Source organism: Nasonia vitripennis, chromosome 5 (assembly GCF_009193385.2).
Source record: "Nasonia vitripennis strain AsymCx chromosome 5, Nvit_psr_1.1, whole genome shotgun sequence".
Taxonomy (NCBI): Eukaryota; Metazoa; Arthropoda; class Insecta; order Hymenoptera; family Pteromalidae; genus Nasonia; species Nasonia vitripennis.
The window spans coordinates 26,064,460-26,089,068 of record NC_045761.1 but is presented as its reverse complement, the minus strand read 5'-3'; the positions used below and the strand labels follow the sequence as shown (position 1 = coordinate 26,089,068).

Below are 24,609 nucleotides of genomic sequence, written 5' to 3'. Positions count from 1 at the left end.
ATTGTTTGTTTTGGATGGACTGGAAATTTTTTATCGGTGTGCATTGCAGAAAAATAAGGAAACGATCGAAGCTTGATTAAAAACAATGCGTTCGATCAACGATCGGCTTAAAAAAATTATGAACAGAAAAACACGCAGGATTTTCCAAAGCGCTGTGAAATTGGAATGTCAACAGGAGGTGAACGGAAAACTTTTCGCCGACAACTAAATCCTCGCGATATTCGCACTGGCGTTAATCGGAATCTGAGAAGCCTCGAATGTCACGTTTTTTCAGACACTTTGCGCCTGATCCCGCGTATACTCACCGAGTTCGACAATGAATGTCGATAAATAGAGTAATGCAACGTGATTCACCTCGCTCTCATTCAGATTTTTTTTTCTTCAAATGCACGCGTTATAATCTCAAAACGCAAACGCCGAACATTTTCATTGCCCCGTTGTATAAACAAACGCCGATAACAAGCGGCCCGTTGTTTTCGCGAACACACCCATCGACATTGAGCCAGCTCACCTTATCGAAATCGACGACTAATCTTTCGCGAGATTTCGGCGCCCGATGAGTCATCCTCGTGCGGGGGCACGTCGCGGCCGGGATATTTCGTCAGACGCGCCCGCGATGCAGATTATTGCTGCGCCGTGCAAAGTCTGGGCGGTGCAAGTCATGCTTAAAAAATGCGATGTGGAGAGAGAAGTGTTTTCGCGCGGACGTGTAAATGCGTGATCGATAGTAGGCGTGTGTGTGTGTGTGTGTGTGCGGAGGTGTTGGAAAAGTTTCGCGTCTAATGCGACTCTGGTTAGAAAGTCTGTGTATATAATGCGGTAAACAATGTGGGCTTGTAATTTTGTTTAAAATCTCTTGCAAGAACAAACATTCATTCTTTTCTTTCTCACTTTGCAATAAAATATCGCAGCGGCCACCTCTACACCCCTCGCACGGCGACTCAACCCTTCCACCCGTGTCTATAGACTTCCCCTCGCGTGACCTCCATGATCGAGCGCACTCCTCGGAGCGATACCCGCTAACCGCGCCTATATGGAGCCTCTGCGAGGTGACGTCAGCGCGTGGGGGGATCGACGCGCACGAGCCCCTCGCCGAGGGCCAATGGCGAGTTGCGCCGACGTTGCGTCAGCCGATCGCGCCCCTACTCACGTGGAACCCGCTTTGTGTGCGTGTACGTGTGTGTTTTACTTGCCTGTATGTGCTATATATTATAGTAGAGAGAAGGTCCTTTGCATAGACGTCGCGAGGCAGGGTTTAAAGGAAACGTTGATGTGACGCAAGTGATGATGTTAGGCTGATCTAATTTTTATGGGCTGCTGACGATGCTTCGATCTTTGGACGTTCTTTGGACAGATTTTGTAGACCGTTTCGTCGGCAGCTGATTCTGATGCAATTGCACCTTGTAGACGTAAAAGTCCGTAATGCAAAATCGATGACGCGAAATTCTCGTATCTAAATAGGGCAGCCGAGAGGGCTTCTGCTGTTACTTACTTCTCAGATGACTGCAGCGAACACACTTTGAATAATCTTCACTGTCCCATAAAGCGTATCGTTATCGTTCCGACACGCTCTACACATCGAGAAACGGAGAAAGAGACACTGGATCGAATCGCCTTATACTAGAGTCAATTAGAGTTGCGTTCCATTTTCACGCGGAGAAGCCGTAGAATTTAAAAGTTTAATAAAGAGGATGATCCGCGCAGAATATGGCTTATTGATTCAGATGTGATGACTGGAATTCAAGATTTTGATTGGAAAAGTTGTCGGGAGGATCAAGGGTGACGCAATTATTGGCGCCTTTCGTTGAAGGATTTCGCTGGGGGGTGAAACTTTTTAATCGTTTCATAGAGATTGATTTAACGTACGAAAGTCTTAATTTTTAATCTCGTGCGTCAGCAATCATTTAGTGACATTTTTCTTTTCTTTTCTGCTTCAGGTAAGTCCGAGCAAAGGTTTATCTAATCTATACAAGTGCCTGTTATAAGTATTTTATCTACTTCTACTAATTGCATTGACCCATGCAACTACTGTCATATTAAAAAAAGTAAACGCATTTCTCTAATCGTCTGTAGTAACAGTCGAATTTACACGAGATGACGAAACCCCACCGGCTGGCGCAACGATATTCGCGAATTTCCCGGGCTGCGTGACCTCTCCTCGACCTTCAAGCCGAGCCGAGCCTCCGTGAGTCGTGGCACGCTTCGTCTCTTTCTCTTTTGACGCCCACGAATCGAGTCCCTATTAGTCTTCCGCTACGACGAGAAGATTTGTCTTCGTCTGTATAGGTCCTTCCTTTGCGTGAGATTATTCTTTTTCGTAGAAGCGGTTGAAAACGCGTGAAAAATGTTCAGGTAACTTTTGAATTCAAAGTTTTCTACATCCTTGCTGCGAATTTCTGCGAAAATGTTCATTTTCCCTCTCGCGGATTATTTTAATCTCATCTCGCTCTCGGGACGAGATTTTTCATTCGTATGGAAATCGCGACATTTTTATATTACTTAGAAAAGCCTCAGACGAGATTTTACGATTTCACACTTATAATAAAAACAACTATGCACAGGTTTGAATAGAATATTTGTTTGAATTTTCTTTTCTTCGCAAATCGATAAGGTAACTGTTATACAGCTTACCATAATAATGAGCATTTCCTGTGCTTTTATCTTTCGCGGAAAAAATGAAGTTTATAACGAACGCTGGTGTGTACAGAGCTATAAATACAATAGCCTTTGTACTGCAGCGTCACGAATACGAAAAATATCGCAAAACAATCGAGTCATGAACATCCGAGATCTGGATCACTATCGCACGTCTGATTAGACAAGCAAAGGTATTTTACTACGTAATAGTAGTCACGGTCCGCTAGAAAAAATTACGTTTCAAACAGCTGCAATCAATGTCACAGGTATTCGGCTGGTATCTCGTGGAGACGCGCAATTTACGATGAACTCCAAGTCAAAAGTCAATATTCTTCCTAATGGCGCCTCGGAAAAGAACTATAGAGAGAAACGTCATTAATTCTTATCGCATTATCGCGCGCACTCGACAACCCGTGCCGCTGTTGCACATTGCGTAATCCCTCGCGACCTCTCGCGGTTTTTCGCAAACTAGAACGCAAAGCACGCACGGACGTAAACATAACCTCCACGACACTTTGACACCAGTTTATCACCTACAACAACGTCTCTCGTCATCCCCGAAACACAACGCAATACAACTTCGTCTCCAGATAAGCAAGGTCGTGAACTCGCTCCAACTCCAAAACCTAACCTACTCAACCTAAAAAAATCTTGAAAACCCAGCAAACGACAAAATTCGAAGAATCCGGAAAAACACATCTGTCGCAACATCCACGCAATTTTGCTCCAGCTCGTCCCGTGAATTATATGCCCGTGCACGCTCGTGCCCCCTCTGGTGGGGGAAGCACCAGGGGGATTCCCCTCTCGCGCGCGCGATCGAGCCTCCGACGTTTCTGCTATACGTTTTTTCCTGCCTCTCTCTTCGGTTTAATCTTCGCTATGTGTGTGTGTGATTGTGTGTGTGTGTGTGTATCTCGTGAGGCTGCATGCGTCGTGTGACTCAAATTTCTCGCACATATACGTCCGAACTTCCTCGTTTCTCTTTCTCCGGTTCATTCAGGTTCGTTCTCCCTCCCTCCTTTTATTTCGGTGCGTTTCGCTTGCGCACGTGCGCGAGGTGATGCAGCTGTATAGGCTCGAGATGCTTCTTTTGTAAATCTTGATGGATACGCGGTATTTTGGCGCGGGTCTGGACAGGATCGATGCTTCGTTGTGCTGTCGCTGTCCTTTGTACGTGCGGGTTTGTATTACGCATCTTGAGTGAGTTTTTTCGTGCTGCACAGATTCTGAGTTACAAGTATAGGCATTTCTATTTTTGGACCGTCTTCCGGTTTTTGTGCTCATTTTTCTCTCTCGTCTGCTCTACTTTCCGCGCCATGCCCATATTCGTCCTTCCAGCGTCCTTTTAGCTTGTTTAAATTTTTGAGGAGTCGCTTTTTCGCTTTCTCTCTCTCTGTACTCGCGAGCGCTTTAATAAAAAGGAACCTTTTGAGTCCGGCCGTTATCCTTGAAATTCCTGGCCAACGATACCTGTCTCATTGCAAAAAGAAGCAGCGAGATACCAGGTCCGTTTCCAAAGTGGCTTTGCAATCTAACGCCGCGCATATACCTTTTGCCGAACAAATCAACAAATCATCCTCTCTGTTTACACTCCCGTCATCATCAGATTAAACCCAAACAGCGATAAGGTGCGCGTGTGTGTCTCGATCCCGCAATCTCAACCAGCGATCTTTACCCCCAAACCGGAAGAAGGCACTCCGTAGGCTCAAGGTCACCTTGTCACCCCTCCGGCGAGCAACGTTCACCAAAAGCCAACCACCCGCACACTACTAAAGAGCGTAGAGCTCCCCCTCCCTTCCTCGATTTCCCGGAACCGCAGCAGTGGCCCCCACCCTTCCAGCGGCGCGCGCAAGTCTCTATAGAGAGCGTATAGGTGGTAGGGAGGGAGGCGCCGCTCGCGGCGGCGGCGGCGGCGGCGGCGGCTACACACGGAGTGTGTGTGTCGGCAGTCGCGATATAAAACTGGACTGGTGAGCACGCGAGCGGCGCAGACGAGTAGTGTATCGTCCCCCCGTGTGCTTCGACATTTTATCTCAAACTCCGACTCGTTTTTACGTTTTACGCTCGCAATCGAAGTACACCTCGCGTGTATTTGTCGCAAGCACGAGTATCAATCTCGGTGACGGAAGAAAGTTCGTCGGTGAAAGTTCCTAGGAGAGAAGAAAGAAATATAGACCTACGGTTCAGAGGGGGTGAAAAAGGGCGCGGAACGTCGACTGCTTTACTACTTCTGTGTATACCGACTCACACTGTCAGCCGCCACACTGCTTCATAAGAGGATGAAGATGACACCGAGCCTCTGCACGAGTGACTTGCTCAAGCCGGAGGTGAGAGCGTGTGTGTGTGTGTGTGTGTGTGTGTGGATCGGATTGGCTCCGAAGGGGTGGTCCGATGCGAGGTAGACACTCGCCGCGAGGGTCAGTTTTGACTCAATCGAAACGCCGCCGCGGCAGCAGCGTGGGATCGATAGCGAGAGCTCGTGAGGAATTTCGAAAAGTGACTTTCACTGCAGTGTGACGTACGATCTTGAATTATACAGTCCAAAACTACGCTCTTCTATGTGTGTGTGGAGAGACTGATTACTATTTGATAATTCGTACTTCCCGCGCTTATCGCTTACGCGACGCCGCGAATTTCGTCAATTACATCACGTCGCGCTTGAGGCCGACTAATAAAAAGAAAAGGAAGCGCAAAGGAAATACGAGAATAAGTATAATCGCTCGCAGTCGGTAAGGCAGCGAGCCGCCACTGTTTACCTCGCGTCAATCAATACGCAGACCCGAAAACGTCAAAGCTTTCGCGGAAAACGCTCGCGAGCACGATGACTGACATCGTGAGTATACGTATACGCTGTGTGTGTATATAGTCGCTGACCCCACGTGACGTTTTATTCTTCTGCTGCCGCGCAGAAGTGCATAAAAAAAAACAGGCTCGTCATTCGAATTGCCACAGTTTTTCAGTTTCGCGGATTGATTCGATTACGTAAACTCGGACTTTGCTACTATTTTGAACTCGATGGAAATAACCGTTCTAAGCGCGGGAATATTTGAATAAAAAGCTGCGAGCGGAAAAAAATGTAATAATCTAGAGAGTTCCCGTATACGCTCGTCGATTCAGGGATTTTCTCTCCGCATTCAAGGCAAGGACTATCGATTTTCTATTCCCCGGCGCGCAAGAGAGAGACAAGACACACTCGCTGGCGTCAGTGTATGCGTATACCTATACTTCGGAACAGCGTCACGATGATAATGATGACGATGATTAGAATTTTTCTCGCTTCGCGGAATCAGCGGGTGTAATTTTGAAAAATTAGAAAACGAAGAAAGAGGTTAAGTGGATGCTGATGAGTTTTCGCGTTGCAGGACTCTGACTTACCGACGAACTCGCGTGTGTGTTGTATTTGTTGAACATTATCGGTTATGCTTGTAATGCGGTTGATGAAAGAATAATGAGGTGGACGGCTTTTTCGAGATGCGACGATCGATGGGAGTCGTGAATGTTTTGTTGACAGTGTGGAAAACTGACTCGGAGTATGACTGTGGTATTTCGAATAACTGATTACTCGTTTTCAGCGAAATTCATCAACTGCCTGCACTTGTTATCGTGAAAAATAAGCAGCGACGTTATAGTGCTTTAATTTCAAGCAAAAAACAATTTTCCAACCGAGTATGTGTCAAAGGCGCGGACGTTGATTTTTAGTAAATTGCGAGTGTGTACACTCACTGCAGGTAGCTTTTTACATAACCTCATCTGTCGTATGTCGGCGGCAAATTGAATTATGACACGTGAGGATCATTAAAATGATTAGCATTGTTGTAAGTGCACTAGACGCGCATTACGCTATTCGGGAAGATTGTAAAGTTCGCTGATGGCGATGAGATAGAATTGTTTATTAGACGGCCGCTCCGAAATTCATTTTGGAGCAGTTTCGGAAAATCGTATTTCCCGTCGAAAAATTGGCGGCCGTAATTACTTTTAAGGCACATCTACTCTGCTGCTTCCTCGTTAAAGTCATTTGGATACGCGAAGTTCTATAAATTGTTCTCAAAATCACGGTAAAAATAAAAAGCGCAAACTGAGTCTCTACACCACCTACATTCGATTTGACCTACTGCGTCAGTCTCTAAATACACGTAAACGCAAAGTTGCAAAAGGGTCAAACCCTTGCGTCGAAAAACAATTATAGTCTCTCGATCGATACCTCGAAGCAAAAGGCGGAAGGACGTCGACGGTAAACGTCACCAAGGCCGAATTTATTGTTAGTCAGGGTAAGTGACCCAACTACTGACGTTCAGCTCCGCTCTCATTTGGAATTCGAGAACCGATTTTCGATTCGTTCACATAAACATGCGCTAATATTCAATGAGCTCTAAATATAGGCTCTGTTTGCTCCGGTAGACCCAGAAATACTCGGAGTTCAGCGCAGATTTTGAATATCTGGTAGTTATGGGTCACTAGTCAAGATGTTCGATAACCTGAAGTCCATCCGCGTTCGTTCACGCCGGTACATCGGTAAAGCAATGGCTGCACTGACGGAGGCCTTAATCTTAAAGGTCGTGACCGCTGCTGATCGCTACAGGACGTTCCTGCGTCGACTTAGCAATTTTACTAGCATTTCCTCATCAGCCAGGTTGAGGTTATGTTCGCGTGTTAAGACTTTCTTCAATTTTCAAATTATTCGAAAATCGGCTTGGATAAACATTTTCTTTTCTTCCAGAGGGTATTTTTAGTGCAAAAAACGGGGTCGCCGTGAATCGCCTGGAAATGTACGGGTAAATGGAGCGTATTATTGGAAATATTCGCACGAAGTGTGTTTATCGTCCGAAACTTATTTCATTATGTTCATAGATCGACTTTCCACGTACAAAAAACCGAGATATCCCAACAGCTACCAGCAAACGAAAACGAGTTTTGCAGTATAAACAAACTAATTTTCGATAATCCTCGGCTTCGGTTTTTCCTGCGCAAATAATAACAGACAAATCCTGCATCGATCAGTCAAATAAGCGAACAAAACCGGCTTATTTTTAAACGACTAATGGCATCCTCAAAGTAACGCAAAAAACGGCAGCTCTTCCGAAGAAATACGGAAAAGCCCGAGTCCGCCGCTCTGACATTGGCTTTCGCGCTCGCGCCACACACACACACACATGGACGGTAGCGAGGAGCGAGGGGAAGAGACGCGTTACACAATGCTAGCGGCCGAGAGATCGATAACGGCTGACTGCGAACCGCCGGCCTCTTCTGCTTCTGCTGCTGCTACTGCGGCGATTCTCTGGTCTGAGTTCTTGCGTTGGGATTCGGCAGGATTTTCGGATTGACGTTTGGATTATTTTTGCGTGCCAGGATGTAATTTAACTTTTTTTTCGTACTTTACGCAACAGTTATTTCACACTAATGTCTAGCATTGAATACAAAAAAAAAAAAAATCAGTCGACTTATCAAATAGCCGAGAGTCACCCGACTAAATGGTTTTGTTGATTCTGGCTATAATTTTTTCTGTCACCGCACTCGTTGGTGTATAAGTAGTTGTCCAAACGAGTACTTGCGTCTTCATTAGCGAGCTAGACGATACTCGAGACTGACATCTGAAGTGCGATGAGATAATCGCTCTGATGCATTTCAGCAAATATGACGCGCTTAATCAAATTTGCGACTTAAAATAACGCGTCCGACTTTCAAATATTACAAAACCTCCTCGTAATATTTATCCAACCGATCCACATCCGCTCGGTTACAGCGATTTGTTTTATGACTCAGGAATGACTGTTCCCTTGAAGGAAAATATTCGATCGTTCTCGGTCATGTCGCGGCGGTCGTATATACTCGATAACGCTCGCGCACGCATTTCGCGAACACAAACTCTCTCTTTCGAACAATCAATCGGCAAAAAAAATCGATCAATTATAACACAATATATCCACGTGTCGCGGTTCTATGCACTTTTAAAGTTCAATACTGCCGGCAAATCGACCGAGAAAATACCCTCGCGATGACGCGATCGAGCCGTATAATTAAAGTGGAAAATCGTCAATGGTTGCGTCAAAATCGTTATTGCATATCGACGCGAAAATAGCTATTCCAACGAGGATCGATCATTTTCTGACCTATACTCATCTCGAAGAAGAGAAAAAAGAAACTTTCCACGATACAGAGGAAAATCGAAAGATTCAATAGGGCGCACTCCGTGCGTAATAATAATGCATGAATGAATTCAAAATAAATGGCGCGTCTCCGAATTCCCGTTCGACCGTGTGTATAATTGATTAGTAAATTTTATTTTTAAACTCCACTGACGGATTGTTTCGTTTCCAGCTTTCTAAAAAATTACTCTTCTCCAGCCATCGATCCTCATTCATAATTTACCAGGAATTTTTCCATATCCGGAGCTCTCGATATTTCGTTACGGGTTACAGGCGTTGCGAAAGCGCAAGAAATGTGTAATGACACGGTGCGCCACAATTTTCCCTTAAGAAGAATAAGAAAGAAACGAGCAGTGGCGGTTTGGTTAATCCTGCACTGATAATAATCGTCGTCTCTCGAGAACCCGTCCGTCGCGGTTTGCCCCGTCGTATGCGAGTGCGCTGGCGCGCTTCGCTTAAGTTCGTTTACGGAGCAATTTGTCGAGCATTAAACTGCGCGCGCGTCACCGTTTGAATACAGCAGCAGCAGCAGCAGCAGCGAGAGACGAGAGAAAAGGCTCTGAAGTGCTTCTCTTTCAGCTACTGCACCTGAAACATCAAAAAACACACTCGAGTAAATAGTCCAAAAGTATTTCGCTCCGAGACAAACAAACAAACAAAGGCGTCCTCTAAAAATAGCTTCTCCTCACGGCAAACGCCGAATCGGCGTATTCCTCCTCGATACACGACGCCTCGGAATGTTTCTCTCTCTCCTCTTGGATAGCCACAATAACACGTGTGTGCATCGGGTCCGTTCCAGTTGTTGCATTCCGTGCGTTGAGTCAGACGCGCTATGCGCGCAGACGTTTGTTGAACCTGAGGAGTATAATGGAGACTCGCGACAGACGCGATTTGATTCGATATACCGGCGCTTAATTCGAGCTCGATTGGACTGATTCGATGATTTTTTTATTAGCCGGCTTTTGATTGATGAAGACGTCGCATTATTGATAAGTTTCGTTATACGCTGATGCGTCGTAGAAGTTGGATAAACATGACGCAACGCCGTCTGCACTCGCCAATCCCTTAAGTAGGTACATCGGAAGGGTTAGGTAAGGATGTACGCAAGGCTTACGTAAATCACCCTCTCCAACCCATCTCCGCGTATAATAAGAATCCGTACTCGCATTTATAACTCCTTCCTCCTCCGTTTGAACAGCATCGACGCAAAGAATCTCCAGCCTAAAAAAAGCCCTCTTATACCGCCCGTTACCGCCGTTCTATTCTTAGCACCAGCATCTCCACGTGTGTCCAGGATAAGCTCCCCGTCGTACCGGACGGCTTCTATACATTACACACGTATACGCTTTTCCGATCGTCATGTGCGCACCTGCTCCCGCGACGACGAGGTATGCCTCATTCATGCGCCGCATCAGTCGCGGGTGTGTCGTGGCTACGTCATATGCGGATCGATCGCGACGAGATGCGCGCACGCGCGGCTTGGGATATGGGGAGCTTGCGGAGGGCGGGAAATTTGAATTTTGGGTGCGCGTGTTGTTTTTGAAGGATCAGGTGGAATTCCAGAAGCCATTAGCGCACGTGGCTGAACAAACTTGGGATTTCGGGTTAACCCGCACGGTGCGCTTGGAAAAAACCTCGAGTGTATGATACACTGTTGAGGAAAGTCTTTATCTACTGAAGCATAAATTAACCATCGCTGCGTCGATCGCTGGAATAACTGCAAGGTTACTTCGGTGCAGAACGAATAAAACTTCATCGGTGTTCAAGCGACTCCGCGAAAATACTTGAGAACTAATGTATTATAGCCACTCTTTTTATCTATAGATTTGCAAGGCGTCGCTCCAAGCCTTGCGGTGACTAATCGTTTTAGGCTTTCAACGTTCGCACCGCACAATGAACGCTGTGCTTCCTGCTTTCTCTCAACTGCATCATCGAGTTTCCTCCGCACTTCCACGAACAAGCAAAGTCTATCTCCAGCTCTTTATGCGTCGACATTCCGCGTTTTTTCGCGCGAGGAATCCGATGTAAAAAAAACTCGTAAATAGAGTAATCGGAAATTGCATTCGATTCACCTCACACAGTTCATAAATACGAAATACCAGTTTGGAGCTTTAAAGCGTATATGTCTCTCATTTTTATCGGCTGGTTTCGTTTAATCAAGCAACCCAACGACCTCGACAAAAATGTTGCTGGCCTTTCGGAGTCTCGTCTTTTTTGTCTCCCTTTCTCTTTCGAAGAAAGTATAAATTATACGCGCGAGCACAGCTCGGTTTTTCAGACCATAACGAATCGAGTATAGCCGCAGAGACTATAATGATGAGTGTCTATATGCAGTGCCAAACCTGTCTCTTTTATTGTGCATAAATTATTCCGAAGATTAGTCAGCTGAGTTATTGATTTTGACATAAGAATTACTTTAGCGTCGGTGGGATTATTTAGTATCGATAATAAAGAAGCTATATGTTAAGTTATGACTTATCGGGGATCTATAAAAATCAAGAAAAAAAACGTGCAGTCGCACAGAGTAAAGACTCGAGGCCGAGACTCGCGAAATCGCGCGCGTGTACGCGTACGTATCGACCCAGACACCTTTCGCACGCGGACTGTGACCCAAATCGCGTCCGCCGAAATCAGTCTATGCGCGTGTCCGACAGCACGTCCGAGCTTCGTTTTTTTTTTTCATGAACGGAGACGGAAACGCCATCAGGTTTGATGGGTTACTTTAGATCTTGAGATTTGGGTTTGTTGTTTTGCGATTCGTGATAAGGTCGTGGGAGTGAAGAAGTAGGGTGTGATAAGTGAGAGATGTTTGCTTTTCTAATTTTGAGGAAGCCCGACGATGACAGTATAGATAAAGCTCGGGAATAATAGGGCAGGCGATTCGCAAAGTGTTGAGTTTTAAACCTTATACTTTCGGCGTATTTTTCGAAACAATAGAACGAGGAAAAATCGTTTAAAATCTTCCGCCGCAAACAAGCCTCCAAAACGCTCTCGAAAAAACACTCTCGCTGATCCGCACGCATCAAACAGCCGCATGACGCACAACTTGGCCATTATCATTCAAACCGCGAACTCTTTCTCTCGTGAGATTGACCCATGGCGTCACGTGCGTCCGATGCGCCACATAATACACCACCGTAAAGCAGTGCCGGCGATAGAGACGTAGGCGGTGTCACGATTCCTCGATTTACGAGCCGCGGCTCAGTGTACTCTCGGTGATCGGCTGTAATTGACGGCAATCGATGATGGGTCGTTGCACCGTGACGATCAGTGCCAGAGAATAAGTATACTTGTCGAGAGGTTGACGTTGGAAAACGTTTTTGCTCTGAACGAATAGGCTTTATTTTACCGAATCTGTACACTCGATAAATCCTGATGATGTACGTAAGTATCAAAAGATCGAAGTCGTCTGGCTTGTGCGATTGTTTGATTTACGATTGATCATCGGCTTTTTTAGGAAATCGATAACGGCGCGATCTAAGAAAGCAGTACTTTAACGTAAACGTCACTGTTATTCGGAAAATCGCTCAATGAACGAACAAAAGCGCTATACTTAATTAAAAGAGAAGGCCCGTATCCAACGCCTGACGTAATTTCGAATTCGTCGGCTTTATTTCCTCTTACACAGTCCGTACACGCGACTCGCAGTATTACAAAAGTTTCCTAACCCAAAACGTCCAGTTTCACTCCGATGCAGCACAACATCGACGTTAACGCTTTGTTTATCATAAACGCTTCTCACATCAAGCCGCAAAAATACCAGAACCTTCCCGCGAATCCCTATACACGAGCCGTTCCTCCATCCAGTCACGCGTCGAACTCGTGGTCGTTCCGTGGGACACCGATGATGCTGTGCTCACTCGCGCGCGCCTCTTTTGCCAAACGTAATCGCGTTATCGCGTCGAATTGAGGATTCGCTTTTTGCCGATCGTACGATGTCTCGGCCCTCAAAACACAGACGGTATAATCGAGGAAAGCTCGATAAGATACGCTGGGCGACTTTTTGGCGCGTGTTTTGATTTAGATATATAAAACGCAAAAATTACCAGAGCTTTTTCGCGAGAGCTTTCGATCGCTTCGAACTCGTTGGCCGCGCTGATTGACGATCATTGCTTGGGAGAAAGTCAAAGTTGAAACCGGTATCACACCAATCAGATTCGTCTTTTTAACTATTGCACTATGTATACCGAGAAAGACGGTGACGTAAATTGTTTACAGCGCGAAATACGCAATAATCGAGCGTCATAGAGGACAGCAGTGCAGCAAACGACTTTCGACCGGTTGCACGAGATGTAGGAAGTGCGTTGGACGTGTTAATTACTCCCGGCCTTGGACGCCTCGCGCGCAATTAAAGCTTCTGCGTCTTCTTCTTCGACTCGCGCGAATTTTCCGCCCGAAGATCTCGTGTCAAAGGTCGGCGCTGAAATATACAGAGGATTTCTCTATGTGTGTTTTGGATTTCGCTCGTTAACGTCCACAGGTGCGCATCGCGGTTTTTTTCATATAGTCTCTCCTCGTGTTTACGATGATAATTCAGTTTTTACACGAGTATGATTCACTCGGAGGTTTCTGCAGTATCATCACGCGTTTCGCCGTTTCGAGTATTTTTCAAGCAGCCGACGAGAGAGAACAAACGAAAACACGATCGTTAATCACCTATACCTACCATTGTCGATTTCTCAAAACTGTCTTATAGTTATGAGGGAAAAGAGCGGAGTATACGGATCATTAGGTCTGTCAGTATTTTTTTTTTCAAAGTAGATAGATCCAGGAAAAGAGGAGAAGAGATAGCGCATAGTCGCGCGTGCGTCGTTCGGCGAGTTTTTATGAATGAAACTCGGTGTTATTTTTATTTCGTCTGTAGCGATAAGGAAGATCGTAAGAAGAGTCTCTCTTGTTTATAAAACACAGCGTCGATCCTTAAAATTCATACACACCACAACTCGATTATACGTTCTATGCGTTATGCAAATTCCGAGCGATTCCTCGCGCGAATTTCAAAGACCAGTGTAATTCGAGCTTATCGCCTGCGCTACTAGCGCTCGCTTATCGCGACTTTGACCTTGACTATTGTAGGAAAGTCTCTGCATCTCCTATACGGCGGAGAGACTTTCGGAATGTCGAAACCGCATCAGCGAGGTTTGCGAAATAGAAAGTCGTGAGCTGGGGACTCGAAAATCGTTGCGAGAGTAATAATTGCACGTCGAGGATTATTATATCCTTGTTTTACAAGTCGTTTATAATAGACGCACTAGTTGTTATTGATTCGTACGAATTTGAAAAATAGGAAAACGAAAATCCGCAAGAAAAGCTCGACTCGAGCGCCGCGAGACGCTCGAAGGTCGGCCAAGGACGCGCAAAGGTCAGCGGCGTACGATGCTTGCGAGAGACGAGATAAGAGGGAGAGAGAGAGAGATCCGATTCCGCTGTCGATTGTTTTACGATCTGTCGTCTGGAGAGTAGAGTCGTAAATTTCAAGAGGGTGAGAGGAGGGATTATTTAATTGCACAGGCGGAGATTTCGGGATGATTGATAAGGACGAGTGCGTTTTTCCTTCTATGCGATGTGTTTTATAGTTCTTTGGGTATACAATGAAAGAATTAAAAAAAAAATAGATCATGTAGAGCTGTAGCATACAGCCGAGTTAATTAAGCCTGATTACCATGTATAATGGTCTCGGCGGCGCCGGCTTTTTCTGTTACCAGCCACGTACGGAGCTGCGGGCTTGCATAATCGATACTAGCCGCGTTTTTGCCCGGTTGGATAAAGGGTTCAAATATCTCTACAGAATTATGCCTTATTCCATTTTCATTCCGGCTTTAACGAAGATTCAAAATTTCCGTTCCAGATCAGAGATGCGTGCAAAGACCTCATCCTCACGGACGAGCAGCTCCGGCTTGTCATGGAGCGGCTCAGGCACCAGATCGACCGGGGTCTGTCCAAGCAGAGCCACGAGGAGGCTATCGTCAGATGCTACACCACCTACGTGCAGGATTTACCCAACGGCACCGGTAAGCTTCGCTTCTCCAACTCTATGATACCCTTAAAAGCCATTATATTCGCTCTCGGTATTCATGAGCTGCAGCTTTGTGCATAATGGACGCTTTTCATTCTAAGAGGATACAAATTGGCTAAACCGATTCCCCGACGTTTTCAGAAAAGGGCAACTTCCTGGCGCTTGATCTGGGCGGTACCAACTTCCGCGTACTGCTGATCACCCTGGACGGTCAGAGCTTCGACATGAAGAGCAAGATCTACGCGATACCGCAGAGCCTGATGCTGGGCACGGGTCGTCAGCTGTTCGACCACATCGCCCAGTGTCTGGCCCTCTTCGTCAAGGACCTCAAACTCGAGCAGGAGGTTCTGCCCCTTGGCTTCACCTTCAGCTTCCCCCTGAGCCAACAGGGCCTCACCAAGGGTCTTCTCGTCAGGTGGACCAAGGGATTCAACTGCAGCGGCGTCGTCGAGCAGGACGTCGTTGCCCTCCTCGAGGATGCCATCGCTAGGAGAAATGTGAGTTTCGCTTTCTGTGCCTGTATACCGCTTTCAGCCGGTTTGTCACAGTATGAGATGAGAGAAAAAAAAAAAGCTGCAACAAAGTAGATTGATTCAAGGGCTATACTTAGCTCTGTATAATTGTCGTAAAATGCAAGAGTTTGATGTAGAGCGAAGGACTGCAGCTTCGAAATAGTTGCGTGCTGAGTTGTTAGCCGTAATGGAGGTCAGTCTGTGGAGAGAGACTAATGAAAGTGTGCATCAAGGGAAAAATCCGTCGTTATAGAGTCGCGATAAATGCTTCTTTTGACGTTGCTCTGATATCTCTGATCTATTCTAATGGGCATAATAAGACTCCGTGCATAAAATTGACTTTGTTATTAACTACAGTTTCGAATTGCTTCGATAACGCCTATTCGTCTTCTGTTTTAGGACGTCAAAATCGACGTGTGCGCGATCTTGAACGACACCACTGGTACGCTGATGTCCTGCGCTTGGAAAAACAAGAACTGTCGCGTTGGCCTCATTGTTGGTAAGTTCATAATAATCGATATCGCGCGCAAGAGTATGTATATCGTGCTCTAGTAATGACTAAATTAAACACGTTCTACTCGCTCGCGCACGCTCGCGCGACACATTGTCTCAAGGCGATAGAAATCTAATCCTGTCCGAAGGGAAAAAACAAACCGACTATTATTTTAATGACTGACTGCATCAGTTTTTAATTCGAAGAGCAAAGCGTAATTAGATATACTGTAGCTCGGTCGGTAATGCAGAATCTATGCATTACAGTAACGAGGTTATCGACTTTTTCCAGGTACCGGCAGTAACGCCTGCTACGTGGAGAAGACGGAGAACGTTGAGTGCGCGATACCGGGCCAGTACGCGGCGCACAAACCCCACATGCTGATAAACACGGAGTGGGGCGCGTTCGGCGAGCAGGGCACCCTCGACTTCGTCCTGACCGAGTTCGACCGCGACATCGACGAGAACTCGATCAACCCGAGCAAACAGCTCTTCGAGAAGATGATATCGGGAATGTACATGGGTGAGCTCGCCAGGCTGGTACTGGAGAAACTCACCAACAACGGACTGCTCTTTAACGGCAAGTGTTCCTGCGATCTGAGGAAGCGCGGCAAGTTCTTCACCAAATACGTGTCCGAAATCGAGTCGTGAGTATACATGAAGGGATATTACATGTGATAAGTTGTGGTTAAGAAGCATGTTTTACCGACGGACGTTTGTTTTTCAGCGATCCTAAGGGAAAGTACGCCAACTGCCGAGAGATCCTGGCTGAGCTGGGCATCAGGAATGCGACGGACCAGGACTGCGAGAACGTGCGGTACGTCTGCTCGGTCGTCTCGAGGCGAGCGGCTCATCTGGCGTCCGCGGGTATCGCGACGCTCCTCGTCAAGATGGGCGAGAACAACGTGACGGTCGGCGTCGACGGCTCTGTCTACAGATTCCATCCTCACTTCCACGACCTCATGGTCGAGAAGATCAGCGCGTTGCAGCCGTACAAGGTGAGATATTGTCACTGCACATACTGGCAGACTTGAAATTTAAAATTTTTATACTAAACCGCATCGTTGTTGCTTCACAGTTCGACCTGATGCTTTCGGAAGACGGCAGCGGTCGCGGTGCGGCGTTGGTTGCCGCAGTAGCCGCGCAAAAGCGGTGAAGCTAGGCGGCAGGGCCGCTTACAACTTTACTTAAAAAAAAACTTCTAGACTAAAGTATAAATATTATTATACATAATAAATTTAAAAAAAGTACCGACAGATTGATACACTTCTGTACATAGAGCACAAAGAGCGTAGTCTAGTTAACTGAAAGAAACAAACAAAACGAAAGAAAAAAAGATTGATGAAAATACCTACCACTCACACATGTCGGAGAGCGAAGGAAAGACGTCGGAGAGGGCTTGGCCAAGCCCGACTGTGCACCAGCCGCTTTGAACGAGTGATCGTGAGGAGCTTGCGGAGCCGACGATTTTTAAGTGAAAATACACATGATACACGGGAAAAAATGTTAACGGAAAAGTGAAAATATTATTATTATTATATTATTATATTATTATTCGTGGACGTCCGATGCGTGGACGTCAGTATATCATATGATTTTATCGTTACCCTGATCTTCTGAGAGGGAGAGAAAGATATATACAAGTGCATGTGTGATTGTAATAATTGTTTCTCGTCGGGAAAACAGATGCCGGACAATTGTTTCTCGGTTCTTTTTACTGCGATTATATTCGTTGATTTTTTTATATATTTTTTTAAAATTGGCTCTTCGAAGGATAATACCGGACGTTGCGAAGAATAAGGTGAAGATAAATGAAAAAAATATATATATACATATAACACGAAGCTCCGCCATATTTTTTGATACTGAAAGAGCCTCGCATCGCTGTCGTATTTTTAATATATATAAGTGAGCAAACTTGGATAAAAAAAATGATGTAACAAAACGTTGTAGAGCGACTCAACGAAGATCGACCTTCATTTCTTTTTTATTATTGTACATCGGTTTTATTATCGTTACTTATCGAATTCGTTTTATGAATTTGCCAGCATCGGCAGCTAAAGTACACGAGCGTGTTAGCTAAATAAAAATAAAATATCGAAACGTATGTAAAATATACTGCGACTCGCATCCAATGATCAATGGAAGAAATTTCTGTCTGTAAATTCATATTGTAATTAATCATATTATATTATTATATATTATTATATTATTACTATTATTATTATGTATTATCCGAGGTATCAAATTTTACTGTGTAGTGCAAGAGAGAAGCTAATATACGAGAGCGAAAGCATTAGAGGGATGAGAAAGAAACGTTGCGTCGACGAGAGCAAAGATTAACGGTGAATATACGTATTTGGAGGCCCCAGATCGCGCGACTCAATATCGCAGGTCCGAAGTAAGGAGAAAGAGCTAGAAACGCCTTAACCACGATAATATTATGTAAAAAGAAACGTCTCAGCGATCAAACCGCGAGTTTCTTCGACGTTTTCTCTCTATTAAATAGAAAAGAAACAAAGTTACTACTTCTGTCTTTATTACCGCTCAAACTCTTTGAAAAATTTTGCAACCATTATGTGACCGGCGACGCCGTTTCCTTCGACAAAATTCAAACGAGAGAAATATACGAAACTCGCCGGTTCGCCAAGTCCGCCGTCATTACATAGTCGAGAAGCGAACCTTTGAAACACGCCTGCTTTAAAAATAAAAAGCTCGCGTACGTATATAGATGTATACCCGAACACACAAGGCTAAACTTGTGCGTTGTCATATCGCGAATAGAACAGAAGCGCGTAGAAGAGGGGCGAAGACGTGTATACTTTTTACACTTTTCACGAGCACAGCGTTCCAACATCGCTAAGCGGAAGAAAATCCACACACCCTCATGAACACGAGATATGCGTACAACGAAAAAAGGAAAATAACCATCGCGTCGGGGGGGCTCCGGCCACACGCTACATTAAGTTCTCGAGAAACTTATATACGTCTGTGTATATGTAATAATGTGTGCGTGTGAGTTGCGTATACGTGAAAAACAAGAAAATAATAATAATTCGACTGAGTGCGAGGAAGTGAAGCGCGCGAAGGGAGAGGCCGATGAGCGTATAAATTGAACAAACAAAAAGTAATAATAATTATTGTGAAAAAAAAAATTAAATGGAAGGAGATGAAGAAAGGGTTATTATTAGATAGTCCAAGGAGCGATCATATTCATATACGTTTAAGCCTGGCGAATCTATTATACTTGTGTATACTGTACTATCGTTCGAATCTTTAAATTTCCCACTTCGTTGTGATCGAGGCGGCGCGACGCACTGAATAAGCGAATAAAAAGGTACACACCATGCGCGTGTACCTCGCACTGCTGTACGTCGTATAATAATATAATGTAGAGACGCGACGACGATCGTTATCTGCTGATAAGAGACGCGAGAATATTGCATGCCTAGCCGCGCAGAGAACTTGTTTGTTCTCGCGCGGTTTTGAGTCATGTACACCTGATTCTTTTCGGATTTCGAAAAGCCATCGAGTTAGTAGTCTCTTGCTCGGCGTCGACGATGTTTCGCCGTCTGTCGCGGAAGTCGGTGAGTAGAGTATGAAGTATCCGTAGCCGTCGATTGATAGCTTCGATCGAAAATCTCGAACGAGTCGACTCTTCGAATATATTGTTTTAGCTTCTTTTAGTCACTATTATAAATTCGATTTTACTTGAGAACGACGATTGACGATCGAACTCGAGATTTACGATCGGATCGACGAGCTGTTTAAGGTTTCGTAAAGGAGAACCTTTGAAGCGCGTTGGTAGTATCATATAAAGAATCGCGCCGTCACCTGCACGTTACGATACATCAAAGACTTTATTATTTCGAAGACGCTTTGTTAACAGAGTCACACATTGTACAGCGGCAACGTTGCTTTCGAATCTTTTTAGAGGATATTACTATTATTATTATTATTATATGTGCGCGAGAGAGACAAAAGTAATAGGAAAAAACTATACGATTGGTTTGTTATAACGATTCTTTTTATAAAAGGCTGTAATAAAGTGTGTACCACTTGTGTATACTTTCAAACGTGGATCCTGCGTATATTATGAAAATCCAAAGCGATGGTAAAAATATTTAGCAACAAAAAGTCGACAACTAAATAGCAAAACAATGCCAGGCTGAGTCGAAATACACACCAAGTGTGTGCAGGTGCTACAGCGCGAGGAAGATTTACAAAACAAAAAAGCGTTGTTATAGAGAAAAAAAAGTAAACAAACACAGAGGCCTTTATGAGGCTAGTAACCGACCGGATGCTTAATTTTCATGATTATTAAGGAAAACAAAGTAATCATATGTATAAAAGTATACAAAGTACATACATGTATAACATTTCGATTGATCCACCATAATTTTTTTACATCCAAGGATAAATGTTGTTGAATATGTACACGTTGAAATTGCAAAATAAAAAACTATTGAATCCTACGTATAAGCTTTTGTGAATTTTTTTTTTAACCGATAAGCCAAACACCGCTGTGCACTATTGAAATTATAGCAGTCTTAAGGCGATAACGCGCCGATAACGAGTAATTCGTTCAAAATCATACCTAGAAGTCGTGCATAACTGCATTGAAATTCATTTCGTTTAACTCCGAGCATTCTTCTTCAGCGTAATTTTAAAAACGTTCTTTTCATCAGCTATGTATACATAATATTCACCGCAACGATAAACAGTAACCGAAAGAGAATAAAAACGGAAACAATTATGACCCACCGTCGAAAGATAAACGCTAATTAATTCTATTTTCACGTCTACATTTCCCCCCTCCCCCACACCGCGACAAGTGCTGCCACCTAAGGTCCAAAAGGTGCAAACCTCTCGATTTCCTTCTGCTACACGGCAGTGCGCGCGTTTCGCTGTCAGCGCGCGAGTGCATACCGCGCATTTACCAGCCTACTCGCGTATATTGACGTTTGTGTCACTGCGACGACGACGACGACGACGAGCCTGAATTTTCCAACCTCGACGGAGAGCAGCTCGGTGTGGTTTTTTTCGTTAAAAAAATGCGGATCTACTTGGCGGTGACTCTACGCGTCAGGAGAAAGTAGCGCAGAGCGTCTCCGTCTTTTCGCATGAGTATCGCAAAGACAAAAACATGATCAGCGGTCTGCAGATTGCTTTGAAAAATGCCATTGACGTGGTGAGTGTGCCACGCTGCGCTCGTCGTTTATGGCATATTTGCATAATCGAGTTTCTTTTTGTTCAGCTTCATTGTGAATTTTGTCGTTCGTGCTGTTTTAGTTGTTTTTTTTTTCAAACGCATTCCACCACTGTTTATGTTTTTGTTTGTGACCCACAACCCGTTCGTTCCTCTCCTTTGCTTGTCGTTGCGCTCCATATTTCTTTTTTCTTTAACCTATGCAATTTTTTACTAACAATTGATCAGCATATGTAGATTGTATGCAAAGTATCTAACTCGAATTGCTTATTCTCCTGCTTTGCTTTCCAGATCGCTCCTCCAGCTACGCCTCTACAAGACTTCACTTATCACTGGAAGCAGCTTATGAACTTTTATGTCAATCACTTGAGCGATTCCAAAGTACCTGTAGAAACCACAAGCATACCAAAACACTTGGATCGTTTGCTGGAGCTCTTGCTAGAGGAGGAAAAACATGGAGATGAACCAGGTCCATGCCTCGAGTATCTACTGCAGCACAGATTGTTGGATTTACTGGCAACTCTGGCCAGTGCAGAAACACCACCCGGGATGAGATTGGTCTGTTTGTCCTTCTTGCGGAGATTGTTGACCAGATCCAAGCATCCTCTGCTGCATCATGCAGCTGTTTACGGGCCTGTTCAAAGGCTTATAGCTATGTGCAATGGAAATCTTGCCTCACCTATTGAGAACGAAGAAATACAATTTCTTCTGTGTCTCTGTTTTCTAGTTTGCAAGTACCCACATGTAACAAACATAGTGAATGACTCTAGTAATGTAAGACAAGAGAGTGGAATTTTGCACTGTGATTATGAAAAGTCAGAAATTGAAAAGGTTACTTACATACCTGCTAGGAAAATGAATAATGCCAATCCTTTGTTTAAACCACTGAATACACAAGCTATTACGTTGGTAAATCCTGATCTGTTCCAAACAAGGTGAGAAATATATATATGAGGAATAATTGAGTGTTCACTTACCATATGGATGTAAAAATTTACGAATCTTGCTAATATTTTTACAGCAGGAACCAGTCTTTTCACAATGATTCTGCTGACAAATCGATCGCACAGTCAGAGGACTCACAAGAAAACAAACCGTCCAAGCACATACGTAATACATCTACAAGATCAAACTCCTCGACACAATCCAGCAGGTCATCAAGGGACGTGGAAATCGCTTCTCGAACCTCGAGTCCACTTACACAAAAGCCCAATGAAAACATTCCAAATTCAGTGTCCGAAATTAGCGACGACACCCAAGAAACCGAACATTTGTACAAAGTACCTGAACAAGTTGAATCTTCTACATATGATCCAGTGATAGCGGCACTTAATGATTTTAAAGACTTAAGAATAAGCGAAGAGTATGCTTCTAGTAACGGTGATATTAAATCGAGAAGCAGCAAACACGATATTACACTCAGCGGTCCAGGCAGCCCTGAGCACTCTAAATGTCTGCTCTTGGATTCCCTCAAGAGCTACGTAAACAGTGCAGTGGGTATTTTTATTTTAAGTTGACGGATCAGTAGTACTCGTACTGACGATGATTTTTTAATTATTTCAGGACAACACAATTAGAATAAGAGCATGCGAAGGAATAATGGTTCTAGCTTCATTGGACGACCCCTTTTTTGCTGAAATTGTTGCCAAAAGTAATTTATCGGCTGTGCTAGCAAAACGCCTAGAGGTTCTCTTTAACTTAATACCGGCTCACGTTGAGCCTGGCGAAATCGAAGATATCGAAGTAACGTGGGCCCTTGATTCACCTCCTCTGCTGAATGAAAAGAAGTTTCCTGGATGTCGAAGAGTAGCCGCTTTTTTCATGTGGCTCGATTTTTGTGCTCAACTCTCCAGGGAAGCTCATCCGGATGTCGCGGAAGTCTTAGCTCAAAATATTAGAATAAACTTTTTCGAAAAAGTGTTAACCCCGGCGTTATCGGCTCATCATGCCGTTCTGATCACGGCGTTGATCACAAAATGTTTAAAGGATATTCCTTGCTCCCCGCTTAGCACTGGTGAGATTTGATTCTATCTAGGAACTACTTGCATAAATGTAAAAAGAAATTAAAATTTTTAAAATTTTCTAGAAATCGGCCGATGGCTGGTGGGTCAGCAGAGGGATCCCGACATTCCAGACGTGTGGTGTTCACCCGTCATCCATAGGCTCATAGACAATTGTTGTACAAAAAGTGACGATCTTACCACGGAAACGTTAAAGTTGTTCGAGGAGATGATCGAGAAAAAGGATGAACATATCCTGCACTGTCTAGTCTTAACGTACTTAAACACGCGTGGGTATTACGATAACAGCGCGGCCGATAGCGCAATCGCTTCGTGGAGCGACGAGGAGGACGAGAGGGAACGCGAGAAAAAAGGCTCTATGGATATCTCGCACGGGACGAGTCACAGCAGAACTTTGGCACCGAGCAATATACACAGAATCTTGAATTGGTACTGCGAGATTGATTTTGTAATTCATTCATCGTTCGTTACTTATGCCTGCTAACGAGAATATTTTTGCAGTTTTCTTTCTCTGGTGCCCAGACAACTGCAGACTGAATCGGACAACAATTACGGAAGGTACATGGGAGATTGGGAGAAGCAGTATTCGATGGTTGTAAAGAACTGTGCCCTTCTTGCCTGGCCACTAGAAGCCGTGACGTTGGATGACTCTGGCAGTTCTGACTCCAGACCAGAAACAGATAATTCTTCGAGCAGATTTTATCCAGGACCTTTTCTCTCCATGTTACTAGAGAAAGTCAGCAACATCCCTAAGCAGAAGTACGACATCAACTTACAACTGACTGTCCTGATTTCCAAGCTGGCCTTGCTACCGCACCCGTATCTCCACGAGTTTCTGCTGAATCCTTTGATCCCTTTGACGTCCGGAAAGAAGAGTCTATTCATTTGTTTGCAGCGAGTTGTTAAACAACTTATGAACGAAGTTCCTAAGATACCGAACTACAAGCAAGCGCTCAAAGAGACCAGGCTGCGATTATTCGATGATTGCTGTCAGATCGATGATTCAACAGTTTCCGAATCTAGCGCCAGGTATTATTCTTTTACATTTTCTGTGCTCGACGCGAAAAATTTGACGAGATTTCATAAAATATTTATTTTTTAGGTCAAAAGTGGAACAAATTCTGCTTGAAAGTGCGATTGTGACAGAAGAATTTTGCAAAGAGTTAGCGGCGATCGCATACGTTAAATATCATCATTCCACATAGCAGTTCTGATTACCCGAAATTTATGATATGTAAATTTAGCTGTAAATACAATAATTTGCATTTTATAGGGATTCAATCGAAGCATACAAAGTAGATCTAGCATGGAATTGCGCTAGACAAATTATAACAACAAATTTTTAAAACGATTAACTACATGTATATTTTAAATTGTGTGGATAATCATCTCAAGTATTTGTTAATAGTTTAGGTGTGAATCAAAAATGTTAAAAATGGACTTTTTTAACGAAAGGAATATATATGTATATAAAAGACAATAGGAATTTTCGTACAAAAAAAATCATCTGTAAATTTTACAGCGATTTTCATGCACAATTGCTCTAGTTGTTTAAAATAAATATCATGAAAAGATTGCG

General features: G+C 44.2%; 2 protein-coding genes across 6 annotated transcripts in view; both read left to right on the top strand.

The window, feature by feature from the left end:
• The window catches only part of LOC100121683 (hexokinase type 2), a 30,266-nt gene extending 9,991 nt beyond the window's left edge, over nt 1-20,275 (top strand). For 3 of the 4 annotated variants that reach the window (XM_008208824.4, XM_016985702.3, XM_008208825.4), the window contains exons 2-7: nt 14,629-14,791; nt 14,938-15,293; nt 15,708-15,807; nt 16,093-16,447; nt 16,528-16,798; nt 16,879-20,275. In XM_008208824.4, the coding sequence (XP_008207046.1) occupies nt 14,629-14,791; nt 14,938-15,293; nt 15,708-15,807; nt 16,093-16,447; nt 16,528-16,798; nt 16,879-16,956 (1,323 nt within the window). In that variant the 3' untranslated portion in view covers nt 16,957-20,275. Of the gene's footprint in view, nt 1-4,526; nt 4,965-14,628; nt 14,792-14,937; nt 15,294-15,707; nt 15,808-16,092; nt 16,448-16,527; nt 16,799-16,878 lie in introns of those variants that run through there. The other variant, XM_003426555.5, reaches the window with a different exon arrangement.
• A 395-nt stretch (nt 20,276-20,670) lies between these two features.
• On the top strand, nt 20,671-24,607 carry LOC100121700 (protein FAM160B1). 2 transcript variants are annotated; one of them, XM_032600805.1, is made up of 7 exons: nt 20,671-20,831; nt 21,301-21,944; nt 22,031-22,502; nt 22,573-23,023; nt 23,096-23,459; nt 23,532-24,059; nt 24,133-24,607. In XM_032600805.1, the coding sequence occupies exons 2-7, from the start codon at nt 21,355-21,357 to the stop codon at nt 24,233-24,235; spliced, it is 2,508 nt and encodes an 835-aa protein (XP_032456696.1). In that variant the 5' UTR covers nt 20,671-20,831; nt 21,301-21,354; the 3' UTR covers nt 24,236-24,607. The 2 variants fall into 2 exon arrangements, with proteins under 2 accessions (XP_032456696.1, XP_001605312.2); XM_001605262.5 differs by having other exon boundaries at nt 20,694-20,991.
• The last annotated feature ends 2 nt before the right edge of the window (nt 24,608-24,609 follow it).

Coding starts and splice junctions, on each gene's coding strand:
- LOC100121700 (XM_001605262.5), top strand. CDS start 20,947: ATGATCAGCGGTCTGCAGATTGCTTTGAAAAATGCCATTGACGTG. Junction 22,503..22,572: donor AGAGCTACGTAAACAGTGCA/GTGGGTATTTTT, acceptor TAATTATTTCAG/GACAACACAATTAGAATAAG. Junction 23,460..23,531: donor ATACACAGAATCTTGAATTG/GTACTGCGAGAT, acceptor ATATTTTTGCAG/TTTTCTTTCTCTGGTGCCCA.